Consider the following 20,320-nt stretch of genomic DNA (forward strand, 5'->3'; position numbering starts at 1 on the left):
GCCTGAGAAGCAAAGGGATTTAAATGATTCCACTTATCGCCTTTGATTGGGTCCATTCTCTCTGCTTCTCTGCCTCAGAGCCACAAAGGTTTTTTATCCCGGTCTGAAGGGGCTTGAAGGTGTCATTTAAGCAGCAGCTCCAGCATGAGGACATGTTCCCAGACACAGTTTTGAACTAAAATCCGGCAGCTATCAGCCCAGCTTGTTTATGGAATATGACTGGTCCTGCTGACTGTTAATGATTAAACTGTATTTCTTTGTCATGATGACATACAAATTCTATAATGGGGACAAAGCCATTACCTTGATTCAGAAGCTGTAAGCCAGCAACATTATGCTGTGGTGAATCCCTTTATCTTAATGAACTGACCTGTGATTTATATATCTGTGCCTCACCATGTGTTTTCTGTTACAGCTTGAAAACAGAGCATGATACAGTACAGGGATGCACAGTCACTGCGAACACATCAAGGACGCATCTTACTTCCATTACAAGAGTTATCCTAAACTATGAACTGTAGCTTCTGTCAAATATTTTAAATATTTTAAATTAGGGGTGCGGGGTGGTGTCAGGGAAGGGGGAGAAAGTGGGGCACAGCAGGGAGAGAGTTCAGCTTCCTGACAGCCTGGTGGATGAAGCTGTCCCTCAGTCTGCTGGTCCTGGCCCGGAGGCTGCGCAGTCTCTTTCCTGATGGCAGCAGACTGAAGAAGCGGTGTGAAGCCCCTGCTGCTCATCCTTGCTATCAAATTACTATTCCTACTTATGGACTGACGATATATATATACATCTATTACAATATAATCACTGTCTCATCTTGCTGTCATGTTTGCTCTGTACTGTATCATGTTTGTATCATGTTTGCTCCTCTCTCTCTCTCTCTCTCTCTCCTTCATCCTCTCTCTCCTCTCTCTCTCTCCTTCATCCCCTCTCTCTCTCTCTCCCTCATCCTCTCTGACTAGCGGCAGGACTGGTTCCCCCTTAAGTTGACGGGTCCTGCCCAAGGTTTCTTCCTCTTAAAGGGAGTTTTTCCTTGCCACAGTGCTCTTAGGGGGGTTCCTGTGAAGCGCTTTGAGACAATGTCTGATTGTAATATGCGCTATATAAATAAAACTGAATTGAATTGAATTGAATTGAAGGGTGGGTGGGGTCTCCTGTGATGCGGAGGGCCTTTCGGGTGAGACGGCTGTCGTAGAGGTCTTGGAGGGAGGGGAGAGGGACGCCGGTGATCCTCTCAGCTGCTCTCACTATGCGATGAAGCGTCTTCCTGCAGGTGACGGTGCAGGCTCCGTACCACACAGTGATGCAGCTGGACAGGATATATAACCCATTATGTTATAACTACCAGACGCAGCCCAGAGTGTATCTGAGCTGATGCCCTTTACACTGTTGCCCCTCTAACTCTCCGTACCTCCTCACAGAGTCTCTTAATGAGCTGGAGGACCATGACCTGGATGCTCTGGTGGCTGACCTGGGATGCAAGTCATCCCAGCCAGAACTCTCCACTCCTCCACAGAGCAGCAGCCTTCCAGATGATCGGACCCCCCCACCACCTGCCATGACTCCATCATCAAACACTGCTGAATCATCCCAGGTGATGCAGACGGTTACTCAGACCTTGGATTATGAAAGTTAACATGTTGTCGAAAGTTAATGGAAGTTTTCTTGTGTGCAGAGCAAACCTCAGACTAAAGCAGAAAAGATCAAACTGGCTCTGGAGAAGCTGAAAGAAGCCAAAGTGAGGAAGGTAAGGTCAGCAGGCGTCTGCGTGTTCTTCTTCCCTGGGCAGTAGCTGATTGTGAGGTCTCTCCTAGTTGATAGTGAAGGTGCTGATGGGTGATGGCAGCTCCAAGACTCTGATGGTGAATGAGAGGCAGACGGTCCGACAGGTTTTGGACAAGCTGCTTGAGAAGACACACTGTGACAGCAGCATCGACTGGAGCGTGTGTGAGACCAACCCTGAGCTGCAGAACGGTGAGATCACTGTAACACACACACACATTGAGTCTGACTATAGGAAGCAGAATGTTTTTCATCATTTCAGAGAGAGGCTTTGAGGACCATGAGTATTTAGTGGAGCTGCTGTGTGCCTGGACTCGTCACAGTGAAAACAAAATCTATTTCGTGTTAAGGCCCCAGAAGTATGTGATGTTCACAGACCCTCAGGTGAGAAGGAGGGCGTAGCTGTGATCACATGATGATGGAAGACAGTGAGTCAATTAAAATGTGTTTTCCTCCTCCTAAAGCTGTTTTACATGTGGAAAAAGAGCAAAACAGTTTTGAGTGGGGTTAACCAACAGGCCAAAGAACTCCTCATCAAGGTCAGTGATGTTTCCAAGCTCACACTGGAGAGGATGCCTGTCTTTTTTAATACTTTGTGTGTGTGTGTCTGTCTGATGCTGCAGGAACATTTTGGAGGTTCAACTCTGATAGTTCCTGATCTTGAAGGCACGCTGTACCTAAAAGAAGACGGGAAGAAGGTTTGGAAGTCTCGCTACTTTGTTCTCAGGGCCTCTGGAATCTACTATGTACCCAAAGGAAAAACAAAGGTAGGATAAATGAAACATCAGGCAGCATTTCAGTGCTTGATGTATCTTATCAGAAGCCTGAAGCAGACAGTAGAGCTCTTGCTGTTGGGATCATTTGATTAAAACCCTGCATCATACAGCTGTAGGATGTTCATTTAATCTACATCCACAACCTGCTGCCTGTACACTTTTTTAAGTACAGTAGTGTCTATTGGCTGTGTAATATGATAAGCTGCTGAGTCAGTTATATTGAAAGTACAGACGTAAGAGCACTGTGTTGTTGCTATAAAGACGTCTATATGTCTGCATTGTTGTTTATGCAGATTATTCAAATCTGTCCTCAAAGAGCTGAGGGATGTTAGTTTCTCAGTGACAGCTTCTTTCTGAAGCCTAACAGAGGCAGAAAAGCACAGAAATGAAGATAGACAGTGTGAATTGAGGCCTTGCCGCTATTAAAGAGAAACATGTAGTTCTGACACTGAGACAGAGCAGCAAAACACCGCCCCTGTAGGCCAACTCCAAAAAATAAAATCATCCGAGAGGGAGAAATAGATGCGAGGGAAACTGTGTGAGGCAGATGTGCAAATCACAAACATAAGAGAGCTGCAGGAATCATCTGGGGCCAAGGACACATGGGTAAAGCAGACAGGAAGCATTAACCGAGGTTCTACTGCAGTCGCCTTAACAAGTAGCTGCACAAAAGCCAGTGTCATATGAGGAAAGGAGACGAGTGTCACCACGCAGGCAGAGCCGGAGAAGAATCAGTAAATGTGAAAAAAAGAAAGAGCAGAAAAAGGAAGGAGTCGTCGTCTGCTGGTCAGCACCACTTAGGAAGTTAGACTTCTGCTGATCAACTACACCACTGACAGTGTGGTTGAATGTGTGAATGATGTGTCTCCGCTTAGAATTAAACATGGAAGGAATGCTTTAAAGAGGAAGACAAAGCTCCACTGAACATTCTTTGAAAAACGGCCTCAAATTAAGTTATGTTCTTTGGAGAGTTTTAATACCGACCAGACAACAGTGAGAGAAGATACGACTGGCCACTATTATTCTGTTGTCATTTACACTGTGTGTTCTTAATAATGCTGTGAAACTGTGCTGTGTTAGTGAGACAGCATGCCGTTTTCCTCTCTTGCAGTCTTGCAGTGACCTCGCCTGCTTTGTGCATTTTGAAAAAGTCAACATCTACACCACCAGCAACTACAAAGAGAAATACAGAGCTCCCACCAACTTCTGCTTCATACTGAAGGTCAGCTCACATTTGAGGTGGTGAAGATATTAAAGAACACGTGTGATAGCTTTTTTTAGTCAGCTTAGAGGTTTTCTGTTCTGACATGGACTTTTTAACGTATAGAAGCTGATTGCAACATACAATCCGTGCACATTTAACTCAGGCTTAAAACAAAGTGTAGCAAAGTGCACACTGATGGTCATGGTGTTCGAAAGGCTCTGGGGCTCTCACTAGTGCTGAAGATGTTACCCATTCTGCTATTATAACTGCTCATATGGTTAACACTGTGTGGTATTTGAGACACCACATGAACAGAAAACATACACATTAACTATTTAAATGATGCTACATACACTCTATGTGGTGGAATTTGCACTTTTGTGAGACAGGTAAAGAAAAAACAAGACCTTTTCCATACTGACCTGTAGGTGCAAAGTGTGTGTGACAAATATAGTATATGTGCCGTAAAGAATGTCCAATGGGATGTCCTGCGAGCACATAACCAAGTACTGTGTCCTTTGCTTCAGGTCCCTTTGCCATCAAATAAAGGCAAAATGCACCAATAAGAGTGTAAAAAGGTATATGTGTTTAACAGAGACTCTGTTTTATCATTTTTACTAGTTTTACTGAAGCGTCATGATTCATGGTGACAGCTTGGTCTGATCTGCCCTCTGCTGGCACTTTTATGTACTACAAAAAAAATGGATTAAATCATCAGTGGCTCTGAAAGAAGGACGGCATGGTGAAGGTTCCTGATTAGATTCTGGCTGTGGCCTTTCTGTGTGGGGTTTGCATGGTCTCCCTTTGCCTGTGTGGGTTTTCTCCAAGTACTCCGACTTCCTCCCACATTCTAAAGATCCTTGTTAGGTTCATTTGTTACTCTAAATTGCCTGTAGTTGTGAGTCTGAGTGTGATTAGTTATTTGTCTGTGTATGCTGACCTGCGATGGACTGGGAGAAGAAAGAAAGTGACCCCACAGTCATGTTGTCTGTGTTAAAGGCAGTTTATAGACTGCCAAAAATACACACAGCAATGCATTTTGCATAGGATGTTGTGTATAGGATGACTAAAACCAAGGACATTTTCAGGCCTGGTCTTCATGAGCTGTAATATAAAATCTCTGAAACAGAACAGTTTGTGTCTTCCTTTGTCCCCCAGCATCCCTGCATCCAGAAGGAGTCTCACTACATCAAGTTCCTGTGCTGTGACAATGAACACACGCTGCTGCTTTGGGTCAACTCCATCAGAATAGCCAAGGTTAGATTCAGCAAAGTCTGTAACACTGCTCACTGAAACTAAGCCGTTTAATCACAAACACACTGTAGACTTTAGCTGTGTGTCCTCTGCTTGTGTTCAGTATGGCGCTGTCCTTTATAAAAACTACCAGGAGGCGGTGAAGAGGGCATCCACTCTGCAAGGTGTTGACTCTGCTCTACACACAGGTAAGTCTATACTACACACAGAGGTGGCAGACCTATACTGTCTAAACCCACACCTCAGGGTCTAACTCTCATTTGATCATCTTTTGTAGACCAATACAATGGACTCACCACTCAGGTCAGTCCACAAACAAATCCAAATCCACCCAAAACCACAAATGTTGAAGAATACCCACATGAGCCACCACCTGACTTCATCCCTCCTCCTCCTCCTGGACACATGTGAGACACAGTGCCACCTCCCTCTGCACATGAGGGATAACCTCAGCAAGCCTAGCCTATTTAGCTTTACATGACGTAATGCACAAATACACAATAACAGTGTTTCATGCATATTATGCAAAATATTAGAAGCTATTTATTCAGAAGTCTGTAAGGATATTTATTTGATGTTTTGGCTTAAAGACAAAACACTGTTTTTAAATTTCAATGAGCTGTTTATTACAAAAAAGACTGTACATAAATTTCAATGAACACATCCTATGTACAAACTGAGAGAAGACAAACATCAGATTCTGTTCCCATGAACATTTAAGTTACAGATGTTTTTTTTTTCCTTTTTTTTGTCAGTTGCACATTGGATCATAAGAAAACACACATCAGAGAAAGGCGCCTTGACCTGTGATGCCCTGAAATGCTAGACGTTAAAGTGGTAAACGTTACAAAGTTCCGCATGTCAGTGGTAGTCTCATGATTTCTCTATGAAAAAAGTATAAATAAATCCTTTACATACAAACTGCTAGCGCACCTTCCTCAGCAGTCTCAGACGTAAAAAGAATGCAAAGCTAGAAATACATTAAGTAGAAAAGAGTTGAAAAAATTACCTCATGATGGAAAAATACAATCAAGGATGGGATGTAGTGGCAAATCATTCACTGGATACTTTCATGCTGAGTGAATACTGTTCATAAGGATGACTCGTTGCCTTTTTTTAAAAACAACTTGATCCCTTTCAAAATAAAAGCTGAATGCCCATTGTTTCTGAATCCGTATGTTTATGTTATTGTTATGAATATATATTCTGAGACAACTTCATCAAATGTCTGACAGTGACTTTACTTGCACCAACATTCACCTTGTAAGAGCAGGTATCTTATTTTGTAGTCGAGAAATCCTTTAAGACCTCAGGACCGAACGTCATTCCTTCACTGCAGTTAGCAGGACTCATTCATGTGGAGCACAGACTCTGGACAGAGAACAGAAGTGATTCTAGCTGTAGTACATTACTGCTGAGTCGCCTACATTCACTACAATACAGAAATGATTGATTACAATCAGAATGATAAGGAGATCAAAGTCTGCTGTTACATTTCTACGTAGAGCACTCTTGAACATGAGGTTTGTGTCGGTGATTATGGTTGTTGAGCACCAAAATAAAGCACCACACCAGCAACCACTGAAGGAACAGACGGGTTGTATAAAGGTTAGTTGATGCTCAGACGGCAACTCTTGTGTTGCAATCAAAGGCACGACACAAAGCATAAAGTCACAGTTGTTGTTAACTAATCAGTGCAGCTAAAACACAATGAAAAGACGTGAAAACTCACAAGTTAGTCCTTCCTCTGCTTCACACTGCGAAGCACCGCTCTGCTACAGTAGCTGGACAGCATCACTAACCATAGTGACAAAAGGATATAATTGTGATTTAAGATAGAAAAATAAATACAAGCACTTTGCCTAGAGGAAGTTAAAATGGCACTGTGAGTGAATTCAAATAATAATAATCAACAAACAAAAAACATTTTAAAAAATCAATCTTGGCACCACCCCCCCAACGCTGATGGAAACACTGGTGAAACACTGACAAATGTATGGTACTGGCAGCTTCTCACAATACAGTACAGAAAAAAACCACCAGAAAGCAGAATCGCTTGTTTTGTTATGCATTCTGTACACTCACCCTTTTTTTTTACCAGCATCCCCACTGACACAGAGCATAGTGAATAACTCCAGGCCTCCTTGAACATCTTGTGATTCAACAGCATGGAACATTCAGCTGTGTCCTAAAGCACTTGCTGATGTCTGTTTGTCCTTGTCGGGTGTTTTTTGATCACATGAGGTGGATGTTTTTGAGAGTTGGTCTGATGGTGTACATCCATCCATCCATCCATCTTCCACCGCTTATCCGGGGCCGGGTCGCGGGGGCAGCAGTCTAAGCAGGGACACCCAGACTTCCCTCTCACCAGACACTTCCTCCAGCTCCTCTGGGGGAATCCCGAGGCGTTCCCAGGCCAGCCGAGAGACATAGTCTCTCCACCGCGTCCTGGGTCTTCCCCGGGACCTCCTCCCAGTGGGACATGCCCGGAACACCTCCCCAGGGAGGCGTCCAGGAGGCATCCGAACCAGATGCCCAAGCCACCTCAGCTGGCTCCTCTCGATGTGGAGGAGCAGCGGCTCTACTCCAAGCTCCTCTCGGGTGACTGAGCTTCTCACCCTATCTCTAAGGGAGCGCCCAGCCACCCTTCGAAGGAAACTCATTTCGGCCGCCTGTATTCGCGATCTCATTCTTTCGGTCACTAACCAAAGCTCATGACCATAGGTGAGGGTAGGAACGTAGATTGACCGGTAAATCGAGAGCTTCGCCTTCCGGCTCAGCTCCTTCTTCACCACAACAGACCGGTACAGCGACCGCATTACTGCGGAAGCTGCACCGATCCGTCTGTCAATCTCCCACTCCATTTTTCCCTCACTCGTGAACGAGACCCCGAGATACACAAACTCCTCCACTTGGAGCAGGAGCTCTCCTCCCACCCAGAGAGGACAAACTACCTTTTTCCGGTCGAGAACCATGGCCTCAGACTTGGAGGTGCTGATTCTCATCCCAGCCGCTTCACACTCGGCTGCAAACCGACCCAGTGCACACTGGAGGTCCCGGCTCGATGAAGCCAACAGGACAACATCATCTGCAAAAAGCAGAGATGAAATCCTATGGTTCCCGAACCAGATCCCCTCCGGTCCCTCACTGCGCCTAGAAATTCTGTCCATAAAAATTATGAACAGAACCGGTGACAAAGGGCAGCCCTGCCGGAGTCCAACATGCACTGGGAACAGGCAACCTCCCACAAGATGCCGCGAGGGACACAGTCGAACGCCTTCTCCAAGTCCACAAAACACATGTGGACTGGTTGGGCGAACTCCCATGAACCCTCCAGCACCCTGCGGAGGGTATAGAGCTGGTCCAGCGTTCCGCGGCCAGGACGAAAACCTTAATCCGAGGTTCGACTATAGACCTAATTCTCCTCTCCAGTACCCTGGCGTAGACTTTCCCAGGGAGGCTGAGGAGTGTGATCCCCCTGTAGTTGGAGCACACCCTCCGGTCCCCCTTTTTAAAAAGAGGGACCACCACCCCGGTCTGCCAGTCCAGCGGCACTGCCCCAGATTGCCACGCGATGTTGCAGAGGCATGTCAACCAAGACAGCCCCACAACATCCAGAGACTTAAGTTGTGATGGTGTACAGTGCAAATAAATGGGTAGGAGCCTCTGTATCAACACCTCACTGTATGGATCTACTGGAAGCAAACTGTTAATTTGGGTTGCACATACACTAATTGCACTAGATTTATTCTCCTCTGATTGTATGTTACTATTTCTGAGGCAAAATGTGATTGTTGGTGCCACAATAGATGTGACAGTGAGATAGAAAAACAGGCCTTATCTCCTCCCTTTCATCCCCGTTGTAAACTAACATACCTACCAACGCTTCGACACCCTCTTTCTTTGTGCGACTTTTTAAAACAACCCACATGCAAGATGTTTTTTTAAATAGTAAAGCTGGCGGGATGCTGCGTCCATATGGAAAAACCCAGACATTGAGTTTCACTAAACTCTGCCTGAAATCTTTGATCTCCTCTTTGCTGGAAATATCAATTAAGTGTTAACAATATGAACATGTCCTTGATAGATTTTTAAAATGTGTTTCTTCACGTGGAAACAGTTGAACCTGTCACACTGCTGTTTTTGTCACAGGAAGGACACTGCACAACATTTCTCATCATGTGTTTAGACGTGACACATCACATTTCTCTATTTTCTGTAGTGACTAAGCACAAGTTTGCAGTGGATACGCAGTATTTGTTTGCCACGCCACGAATAAATGTGTCGCTTGTTATGTACAATATGACAAGCAGTTAAGAGTTACCACAGGCTAACACTGAACAGAGCCACCAACATCCATCATGTCTTGAAACAAAACAGGAAGAACACCATCCACATCGTGACAATTAGTGTGATTTGGAGAAATAACCATTGCAGTCTATGCAGCATGCACTGAGCAGTGCAGAGCAGGAAGATCACGTGGCTTTGCAGTCACCCAGATATTTGTTAGGAATGACAGGTGAGCAGCACTCTCTTTATGCCTGTTGCTGCACTGAGGTGCATGATGAATGCTGAATGCAATGAAGCTCTGCCACACTTTAAGTAGATAGATAGATAGATAGATAGATAGATAGATAGATAGATAGATAGATAGATAGATAGATAGATAGATAGATCATAAAGGAATAACATTAAAATATGTATACAAATATACATCTGAGAGAATATTAAAGTTTTCATTTTTTTATTTGTTGAAGGTTTTAAGAATGGTAGGTGGGTGAATGAGACAAAGATGGCCTTTGCCAGCAGACCTGCGTGGTTTGGCAGCAGTCTGTTGATTTCTATGGCAGCAGACAAACACCCAGCTGTTTTTGTGTGTCTGGGCTGGTGGGACTGGGAGTTGGATCCTCATCCTGAGAAACTGCAGTGTGATGGTCTGTCTTTGCAGCATCTCCCCTCTGAAGAACTGGGAAGTCAGATTGGTCTAAGCATTTCACAGGTGCATCTGGCTGTTGGACTGAATGGTCTTTTACTGCAAAGCGTTTGTAGGTCTTTGCAGCACACCAGTTCCTGTCTCTCAAAACCACTGTACTCCTTAGTAGGCTGGACACCCTGGAAGATGTCCTTCCATCCTTCATAAAGCCATCCATCCTCTTAAAATAGGAGTCCATGACATTCTTCGGTGTGACCCTTTCAAGCTCCTTGCCAATAACCGTGAAGAGTTCACAGAGGCATTCCAGTGACTCTTCGGCCCTGTTGTCCAACAGTCGCTTGATACAGCTGTGTATGACCGTCGAGCTGAAAACATTAGCTCTGAAGAGCTCACAGATGAACCCGATGTTATTAACAGAGCGACAGGAAGCTTTGACCTCTTCCAGCTCTGCCCTGAGTCGTTCCAACTCTCCCTTCTGTGCCTTAGCAGCCTTGAGCCAGTGCCTGTCACTCCATGAAAATCCTGCTGTTTCCATGGTTCTCTTCAAACTCTGCCCTGTAATGTTGGATCATCAGATTTTTGAAGCTGACAGGACCTGAAGAGCTGGCCTCCATGATGCAGCCGCACATAGTGGCACAGAGTCCAAGTGAATCTGGAGAAGACATGGCCTTCTCAAAGATCAGGCTGGTAACTGTCTTCAACCTGTGCTCTGTATTTAGCTGCAGGTGCTTCACTTCTGACATCCAACCCTGTAATGTGTCAGGGCACACCCTGTTCAGCATGGTTTTAACATAGCTGATAACTCCATCTGACTCCACAGGGCCTGTCTGTGGTGCTTCAGGCTGCTGCTGGCGGGTCATACTGAGTATCTGCGGCGTTTCGATCCACTTGTCTTCATGAGGCTGTCTCACAGCTCTCTTCTGAGCTTTGTCCTGAGCTTTCCTTTTCCTTCTCTGTGCGATGCAGACTGGGTCAAAGAGTTGATGACTGTACCCTTGCTCTCCAGAACTAGATTTACCCTACATGTAGTCTGGGTCTTACTGTTAACAGTGGGGTTTTTTAATCCTTTGTCATCAGTTGGTCCTTGAACTGGTAGAGGGCTAGCCACATGTGCAATGGGCTTGCGTCTGGGTTGGCTAAAATGGTCACAGTTAGAAAGACCCCAGTCTTTGTTTCTGAGGTTTATGGTTGCAGTGATGATGCTAGCAACTCTTGAGAGAAATGGCCCCATCTAGAATGAATAAACGCATCTGGTGGAAGTAGTGGTCCATTTTTTCCTCTCGTGTGACTCGTTCTAATTCCAAACCAATGAGCGTGAACAGAGGCACTCCAAGGACTGCTCATCTGCGTTACCCAGGAGTCTGGTCAGAAAATAATGAACCATGGTGTCATCGATTAACTTGCATTTGAAGAGCTCAGCAATGAAGTGGATGTTGTTGAGGGAGCGACGGGAGGCTTTGACGCCAACCAGCTCCTTCCTGATGCATTTCAGCTCTTTCTCCTCGTCCTCAGCAGCCAACAGGCGCCTCCTTCTCGCTTCATAAATGTGGTTGTTTCCATGGTTTTCATTAAATTCAGACTTGCAGTGCTGGATCAGCATTGTTCGTAGGCTGGAAGCAAAATTGGTGTTGTAGTTCATAACAGTGCCAGCACATGTCCATATATATTGTGGGTGTGCTGAGTGAAGACATGGCCTTTTCAAAAATAAGGCTGGTAATTTCCATCAGACCCTCTTCTGTATCCACAGGCTTTGTTCTCAGGTCTTTCATGCTGCCCTTGAAGTTGTCAGGAGTCAGCTTGTCCAGGATACATTTAAAATGGTTGATGATCACTTCCGTCTTAGCAAGCTGCATCTGGTCTGCAACAGCCTGCCTTGCAGGTTGTTCACGGTGAGCCGGATATGTCATCTTTCCAGTGGACAAATATTTAGGCTGGTGTTGTGGCTGCATTTTAACAACAGTAGTGTTGTCTGGCAACTTCTATAAAGTTAAAAGTCACAGTCGATTTAATACCCAGAGCCATAGAGAGAGATTAAGATTAAGATTAAGAAACCTTTATTAGTCCCACAATGGGGAAATTGCATTTTTGCAACGGCATACAGACAGCAAGGGATAAGTTAAGAAAAAGATATATACATTATAAAATAGACTACCAATAAAAAGATATATACATTATAAAATAGACTCAATCAAAAAACAGTTTACATATTAACAGATGTTGCACAGGTGAGTGGAGGTAGGAGTGGTTTATAAACTGTACATAGTGCATCAGAAACTAAATAAATAACAGTAAATAAAAGCACACTGTGGTGTGTGAAGAGCAGCCCAGGACAGAGCTGGACTTCCTGATGACTCTGTCCAGCTTCTTCCTCTCCCTCTCAGTGATGCTGCTGTTCCAGCAGACCACACCGTACATGATGACCGATGCCACCACAGAGTCATAAAAAGTCTTCAGGAGTGCCCCTTTCACTCCAAAAGACCGCAGTCTCCTCAGCAGGTAGAGCCTGCTCGGGCCCTTCCTGTACAGTGTGTCTGTGTTGTGAGTCCAGTCCAGTTTGTTGTTGAGGTGAACACCCAGGTATTTGTAAGAGTCCACCTGCTCAATGTCCATTCCCTGGATGTTCACCGGTGAGGGGGGGGGGCTGAGTGTCGTCTGTGAAAGTCCACCACCATCTCCTTGGTTTTCCCTGCATTGATCAGGAGGTGGTTTCGCTGACACCAGTCCACAAAGTTCTGCGTCAGTCCTCTGTACTCCGCATCACTGATGAGACCAACAATCGCAGTGTCATCAGAGAACTTCTGCAGCACACAGCCGTCAGTGTTGTGTCTGAAGTCCGACGTGTAGAGGGTGAAAAGGAAGGGGGCCAGGACAGTCCCCTGAGGGGCACCCGTGCTACAGGTAAGCAGGTCAGACACACAGTTCTGGGCTCTCACAAACTGTGGTCGGTTTGTGAGGTAGTCCCTGATCCACTCTGACAGCAGGTGGTCCACCCCTGTCTGCTCCAGTTTGTCCTTCAGGATCGCCGGCTGGATGGTGTTGAAAGCACTGGAAAAATCAAAGAAGGTGATTCTCACAGTGCTGCCGGGCTTCTCCAGGTGAGACGGAGCTCGGTGTAGCAGGAAGGTGACAGCATCCTCCACTCCAACATTAGGCTTGTAGGCAAACTGCAGCGGATCCATGGAGAAGCCCACTGTGGAGCGGAGGTGTCTCAGGACCAGTCTCTCCAGTGTCTTCATGAGGTGGGATGTCAGAGCCACTGGTCTGTAGCTGCTGAGGTCTTTGGGGTGCGGTGTTTTAGCCACTGGTACCACACAGGAGGTCTTCCAGAGCTGTGGTACCACCCCCAGCTTGAGGCTCAGATTGAAGACGTGCTCCATAACTCCACACAGTTGGTCTGCACAGGACTTAAGGAGCCTGGAGCTAATGGCATCTGGTCCAGCTGCCTTCCTTGTCTTTGTCTTCCTGAGTTCTGTTCTCACCTGGGCTGCTGTGAAGGACAGGGGTGGGGGTGGGGGATGAGTGTCTCTGTGTGGGTGTGAAATGGTTTGATGTTGTGATGAGCTAAGAGTGTGGGGGGCTGTGGGAGAGGAACAAAGGCCATTAGTCAGAGAGTAGTGGTGCGACTGCAAGGGGGGAGGAGTGGGTGCTACATCAAACCTATTGAAGTGTAGGTTTAGGTCATTGACCCACTTCTGATCCCCCTCAGCCTGTGAGTGGGGTGTGTTGTAGCCAGAGATGGTTTTCAGGCTTCTCCACACCCCGCGGACGTTCTGCTGCTGCAGCTGCTCCTCCATCTTCTTCCTGTAGCTGGCTTTTCCCTCTCTGATCTTCCTCCTCAGCTCCCTCTGTGCAGCCCTCAGCTCATCCTTATTCCCTGACCTGAAAGCTCTCTTCTTCTCCTTCAGGAGAGCTTTGATTTCAGGGTTAATCCACGGCTTGTTGTTGGAGAAACACCGTACCTTCTTGGAAGGAAGAGTGTTCTCAACGCAGAAGTTAATATAGTCCGTTAAGCAGTCTGTTATTGTGTTGATGTCCTCCCCATGTGGGTCATAAAGCTCTGTCCACACAGTGGTGTTGAAGCAGTCCATGAGAGCAGCCTCACTCTCCTCGGTCCATCTCTTCATTCTGCGTGAGACCGCCGGTTGCCTGTGCACAACAGGAGTGTACACAGTCTGCAGATGGACTATGTTATGGTCAGCTCTTCCCAGGGGAGGGAGGGGGGGATGCAGAATATGCCTCCTTGGTGTTGGCATAAAGCAAGTCCAGTGTTCTATTGTCTCTAGTGGGGCAGGTGACATACTGAGTGAATGTGGGCAGAACAGATGAGGGAGACGCGTGGTTAAAGTCTCCAGAGATGAGGAAGAGGGCCTGTGGGTGCTGTGTCTGCAGCCTGCTGGTGACTGAGAGCAGGGTGTCACAAGCTGTGTCTGCGTTAGCAGAGGGAGGGACGTACACCACCGTTACAATCACATGTGAGAACTCCCGTGGTAGATAGAAAGGCCTCATGCTAACTGCTAACAGTTCGATGTCCCTGTTGCACAGTTGTTCTTTAATAGTGCAGTGTCCCGGTTTGCACCACCTCACGTTCACATACACAGCCAGCCCCCCTCCTTTTCCCTTACCGCTGTCCGCCATTCTGTCCGCCTGCAGCAGATGAAAGTTTTCAAGCAGAAGAGTAGAATCCGGGATGTTCTGTGTGAGCCAGGTCTTGGAGAACAGAAGGACGCTGCTCTCCATGTACTCACGCTGATGGCGAGTTAGTGCCGCTAGCTCATCCATCTTATTGGGAAGAGATCTCACATTTCCCATAGTGACGGTGGGGAGAGCCGGTCTGAAGCATCTCTTCTTATCTCGACGTTTCTTCCCGGCACTGCAACCACGGTGGGACTTCCGAACCAGTTCCGGGGGTATTTGGTGTCTGTCCCTGGGGAACACTACAGCGCTACTCAGCGCAATCAGCTGTTCCCTACTGTAAACAACGCGAGCCGCTTCATGCATTGTTGCTCTGGAAGTTGTTGAAGAAGCAGAAAAACAGCGAGAATAAAAGTGGAGAATAGCAAAAAGTAGGAAAAAAAGAGACAGTAAGCAGGAGCCGTTGCAAGCAGCAGCCGGTCTCCACCAGCGCCGGAAGTAAGCAGAGAGAGAGTTGCGTCAAGCTTTGATGTCACCGCTACAGTGATCACGTGGTTCATGTAAGCCTCAATAGTTCCAAACAAACTGCGTGCTGCCGTTTACCTCTATGGGAAAGAGATATATCAAAATAAACCCTACAAAAGTATATCCAGCCATTATTTGTGTCAGTTATGCTTTTTGTGTTACTCTACTGCTCTGAAACTACCCCAATGCGGAAACTACCAACAGTGCGGGTGCAAAATGTATAAGAAAATATAAGTAACTGTTTAATGATAAAAACAGGGCATATACTCTGGTATATTAGTGTTTTGACATCGTTTTTCTTCCCGTTAAAGTAAAAAATAAAATTGTATTAAAGGTTATAAATCTTTGTGATTGAGTTTGAATAATTTCGCATTTAAATCGTTAAAGAACTCAAGCTACAGTTGTTGAAACCCGACGATGAAGGAGAAGAAGTTGTTTGTTAGTTGTTGTTTTGTCTGTGGAGGTGGAAATGTGGCTAAAGGTTTGCAGGAACTTAACCCCGGTGTGACGGAGATCAAACTGGCAGCTACATTTGTAGGAGGTGGCGCCCCAGGCAACCGCGTATGTCGCCCAGAGCCCAGCTCAATGGCACCTTAAGGTGCCATAGTTGTAGCCATAGTCGTCATTTAGCTGACGGTGACGTCAATCTGCTGTCTTGATGTGACAGTTAACGTTAGCATGTAGCATATAGCCTAGCAAATAGTTGGCAAGTAGCTGCCAAATGAATGACAGCTTGATGAGGCGACACGTGTAGGGTGAAAGAATTTATTTTTAAAGTATTCATGTTTATATGTGTTTATCACTTAATAATGTGAATTTCATAAGTGTTTATGTGTTAGGAAATTTGATAGAAAATCAAAGTAATTCGAGGATACTGAATGTATATATACTCTATTCGCTGTATGACCCAGGGTCTGCAGGGGGATAGTAGATGTCCCTGTTGGCCGGCAGGCGGGAACGCCCATGGGTATATTTATGTGTGAATTCCATGTCCAGTGGTTGTTGATGAGTTGTTCTTTGTTGTTCATGGTTGTTCTTGCCTTGTTCTTTGTATCTCAACAACCCAGAGCTCTGCGACTCAGAATTTGCCTCATTGTTTAATAAATTATAATTTTGAGACCAGAATTTATCCGCTCCTTCCTTACAAACTAATTCAGGGGGTGAGCAGAAGGAAACAGGGGGATTTTCACCCCGACACACGTGACGTCCGTTGCCGTGGAAACCATATATGGTTTATACCGGTAGTCTTCTTCCAAACTTTGCAGATATAAATACTATTGTATTATAATATTATCTAAATACTATACATCATAATATTAATATGTTTACCGTCATGATTACTACCAATATGAAGTGCAATTTAAATATTAATACACAACTACTTAGAAAACAATATGAACAAACGTGCACCAGGCAAAAGATTGACACGGATAAATATGTAGAAGATTTTGGAGATGAAGTATACATTAAATGTATTTTACAAGCTGACCGGAAGCATTACTTCTGGTCTCGCACTGCCTCCTTGTGGCGACATGCGGAACGTGTGGTTGCTAGGGGCAACTGACAACAGACCTGAACCATAGCAACCGACACACAGACGCTGTATAAAGCCGGAGTCAAGACATATTGCTGAGAATTACTGCGTTGTTGCTTTCCATAGCATTTGTCAGGCACGGTGTTAAAATGGAAATTATGTCTGGAGTTCTCGACCCAGTTTTGGCTGAAGTGGGGTGGGATAGCCGTTATGCTGTCCCCGAGCTCAACGCTGAAAACAAAGCCTTACTGGAGGAGGTGAGGAAACTTATTATTAACATGTTTAATGGCACATGTTTAGCTTCCTTTTCTCTGTTTGTTTTTGGGTGTCATCGTGTGGGTCGTTTAAAATTACTCACTGAAGAATAATGTTGTAATGAGGTTTGTTTTGACTGAGCGCAGGTTGTGCACACGGTCCTCCTGCAGTGACACCAGGGTCACTGTTCAATTCATTATTTTAAATATTTGAGAGCACCTGTAAATTCCGGGCACGGCTGAAATTTCCAAATAAAATGTGACATTTGAATCTTTTTTTCTTGTTAAGTGACAGATATGTATGTATGGACAAAACGTCCTCCCTTTACACTTTAGATTGTGTTTTCTTAATGTTATTGCACATCAGTTTTCGGTATCTGAATTTTGATTCACTGTGTGCTGTGTCATGATGATGTCAACAGATTTGTAGAAAAGAGAGAGAGCGGACACAACTGGAAGACAAACTGGAGAAAAACAAGGAACAAAAGAAGAACATGGCCAATTACCTAAAGAATATTAAAGAAGAGCTGGAAAACACTGAGGTCAGTATTGTATCTATGAGTTGTGATATGTTTGTTTTGTGGTGGGTTATGCAGTGTGTGTTATTTGTATTGTCTAGGCTTTGTGTGAGGCAAAGGAGAGAGAGATAGAGTTAGAGAAACACCTGACAGCCCTCGCGGAGAGAGAAACCAGCCGCCTGACTCAGGACACAGCTAAGATGGAGAATGAGCTCAGCTCCTTAGGAGAGAGGAAAAACACGCTGGAGGTCAGAGCCTTTCATGAATAAAAAAATAGAAAAGAGAAGTAGCTATGGATTGTGATGCCACAATAACATGTATCTGTATCCCCAGAACAACATTTTCAAGGCCAAACAGAAGCTGGAGGAGTTCAGGCAGCAGATGAACTGGGACCAGCAGACAATGGATTGCTTTTTGGAGGAGTCAGCAGGCAAATATGAGGACACGATGGCCATCAACAAATACGCTCAGCAAGATGAGCAGAGGATCAAGGTAAAGAGATGAAAACATCTCTCTTCTGCAGCACTTACAGCTTTGAGTTATCATCAACTAACAGCTGTCTAACCTCCCCTGGTGCAGTCGCTCATTCTGGTGATAGAGAAGAAGTCTGTGGAGGCCAATGAAAAGCTCAAAGCACTCGATAAAGAGAAGACTGAGACAAAATTAGCCCAGGTAATGTGTAAAAACACAGCACATCCATGGTGTTATTACTAACAGTATGTGTAAACAAATGTTAGTATGGCAGTTGTGGTTTCCCATTAAAATCCCTCTGCTGTCGTACCAGCTTGCATTGGATAAGGTGACAGAGAATCTGCAGCAGGCTCACCTGGAGACACAGCAGCTTACCCACCTGTGGGAAAACACTATCAAGTACATGAAGCAACAGGATGCTGAGATGCAGCAGTGTGCACTGGTAAAGCATGGGACATTAAACATCTACTGGTCATTCATTCTAGAGTGAATTCACACAGGAGAGTCTTTTCTTTGTAATTATTATTACAGCAACTTGCCCAAGCCAACCAGAAGCTGAGGGAAAAGAAGGCCGCCATTGCAGAGAAGAAGCACCTGATGGAGATCCAGAGGGACAACAGGAAAGAAACCGAGAGGAAGTCAGCGGTGGCCAACAAACAGGCAGTAAAACTGCGGCAGGAGCTGAAGGGGCAGGAGAGTGACAGTGGCAGGCTGCAGGATGAGGTGCTGAATGTGGACTAATAATAAACTGCCTTCATATTGATATTATTATAAGTGCGAGTGAACTGACTCTTGTGTGTCCCGCAGCTGAAAAGCTGCAAAGGCAACCTAGAGAGAAAAACCTCTGATGTGAAGATGCTGACGTCCCACATATCCACGATGAAGAAGGACATCCAGGACTACAATGACAAGTCAGTGTATCACAGCAGGGCTCTGTGTGTATTGACTGGAGCTGTGGTAATGTACTACACAATGTCTGTTTTATGTTTCTGTGTATTTTAGACTGAAGGAAGCCAAGATCCACAATGCTGCGCTGGAGGAGAAACTGAAGGTTGTGACTCAGACTGCCCTCAGTGAGGAGGAGAGAGCAGCACAGATGGAGCAGTTCCTCAGAGATGAGGAGCAGGCCAGTAAGGTGAGCATTGATGGCCTGTCGGACCCTTTCAGTTCTTTATCACTGGGTATTTTTGCAGCCCCTCTCTTTGGTCATCTGTTTTTTATGGTTTGCTACATTTGGTCACACGGTGGCAGAAACTTATTTCCTCTCTGTAACTCCATGCCTGTGTTTCACTCCAGGAGTTGGACATCCAGCTGCGTGACTACAACTCAGAGCTGTCTCACCATAGAGAGCACCTGCAGGCTAGTCAGGATGAAAAAGGAAGGATTCTGCTGCGCAAGTTTCAAGGAGTAAATCCACCATTGTGCGCCTGCATAACCAGCTCAAAAAACAGGAGGAGGAAATTACAAGGCAGCAGACCATCTTGAGACAAGTGGCACGTTTAGCAAAACACTACCCAGCCTCCCTATGTCTTATGCTCCACTCTGCAACACAAATGCTGACAGTATTTGTTTGTCCCCTTCATTGTGCAGGACAGTCGGAACAATGCACTGAATAAAAAACTGGAACGCCTGCGAGGAGATGACATTCCATCAGATGAAAAACAAATGCTGGATGTGAAGATTGCTGAGCTGACCAAACACCTAGAGGAGAAAAAAACCACAGCTAAGATGCTCACTGACATGCTCAAAGAGTCTGAGGTCAGTCTGATAATATACTTGGCTTTTTTTTCTATAAACCTCTGACATATACTGAGATAAATCTTGGTGTCTGGCAGACTCATATTCGCTGCCAGAAGAAGGAGATGGAGAAGTCAGCAGCTCAGAAGAAAGATTTGACCGACAAAGTGGAGGAGCTCAACTTGTTCTGTAGTACCAGTGAGAAGGACCTGAAGAAAGTCCGACAGAGGAAACAGGTACCTGTGATCACCATCATGTGTCACTGTGGAAGGTCAATACATCCTATAGCAACTTAAATGAATGCAAACAAACTGAAGTAGTTTTTCCTCAAAGCTGAGAATCGACCTGACAGAAAGGCTGTATGCACTGTGATTTTAAACTCATGGGTTCCCTATCAGGACAGCATGGTGGAGCACAAGTTTATGAAGCTAGAGGTGGAGCGTATGAGGGATCTGCTGTACAACAAGGCAGATGGCGTGCTGTCTTTGGAGAAGAGGAAGCTGAACCTGCAGAAAGCTATGAAAGAGAGGGAGGATGAGATCAAAGTGTACAAAGAAATGCTCAGCCAGCAGCTGAAGCTCGGTGAACAGGAGAGGCAGAGACTCAGGTAAAAAAAAAAACAAATCACTCAGTTCTCAAAGGTTTGTCACATCACTTAATGTCAATCATTGTATCTCAGTGCTGAACTCAATGAGAAACTGT

General features: G+C 45.4%; 2 protein-coding genes across 2 annotated transcripts; both read left to right on the forward strand.

Annotated features, from left to right (window-relative positions):
• The first annotated feature begins 1,219 nt into the window (after positions 1-1,219).
• On the forward strand, positions 1,220-6,162 carry LOC114450410 (amyloid beta A4 precursor protein-binding family B member 1-interacting protein-like). The gene is made up of 11 exons (XM_028428474.1): positions 1,220-1,592; positions 1,674-1,745; positions 1,813-1,972; positions 2,043-2,164; positions 2,245-2,319; positions 2,404-2,547; positions 3,668-3,778; positions 4,919-5,017; positions 5,118-5,202; positions 5,292-5,421; positions 5,770-6,162. Exons 1-11 carry the CDS (start codon positions 1,557-1,559, stop codon positions 5,822-5,824), a joined length of 1,089 nt encoding a protein of 362 aa, XP_028284275.1. The 5' UTR covers positions 1,220-1,556; the 3' UTR covers positions 5,825-6,162.
• A 10,535-nt stretch (positions 6,163-16,697) lies between these two features.
• LOC114449684 (coiled-coil domain-containing protein 39-like) lies at positions 16,698-20,061 on the forward strand (the record flags this gene model as incomplete). Its single annotated transcript, XM_028427505.1, has 13 exons — positions 16,698-16,895; positions 17,315-17,434; positions 17,512-17,658; positions 17,744-17,797; positions 18,270-18,323; positions 18,413-18,604; positions 18,689-18,792; positions 18,884-19,016; positions 19,178-19,240; positions 19,321-19,374; positions 19,472-19,639; positions 19,717-19,854; positions 20,017-20,061. Coding segments are annotated over exons 1-13 (1,380 nt in total), but the record flags the coding sequence as incomplete, so codon positions are not given.
• Between the last annotated feature and the right edge of the window lie 259 nt (positions 20,062-20,320).

This window comes from Parambassis ranga, chromosome 17 (assembly GCF_900634625.1).
Source record: "Parambassis ranga chromosome 17, fParRan2.1, whole genome shotgun sequence".
Classification (NCBI taxonomy): domain Eukaryota; kingdom Metazoa; phylum Chordata; class Actinopteri; family Ambassidae; genus Parambassis; species Parambassis ranga.

Bases quoted from the DNA above. Each gene is read 5' to 3' on its own strand.
- LOC114450410 (XM_028428474.1), top strand. From the start codon at position 1,557: ATGACTCCATCATCAAACACTGCTGAATCATCCCAG. The intron at 1,746-1,812 runs GTAAGGTCAGCA...GGTCTCTCCTAG, and splicing joins AAGAAGCCAAAGTGAGGAAG to TTGATAGTGAAGGTGCTGAT. The intron at 5,018-5,117 runs GTTAGATTCAGC...GCTTGTGTTCAG, and splicing joins ACTCCATCAGAATAGCCAAG to TATGGCGCTGTCCTTTATAA.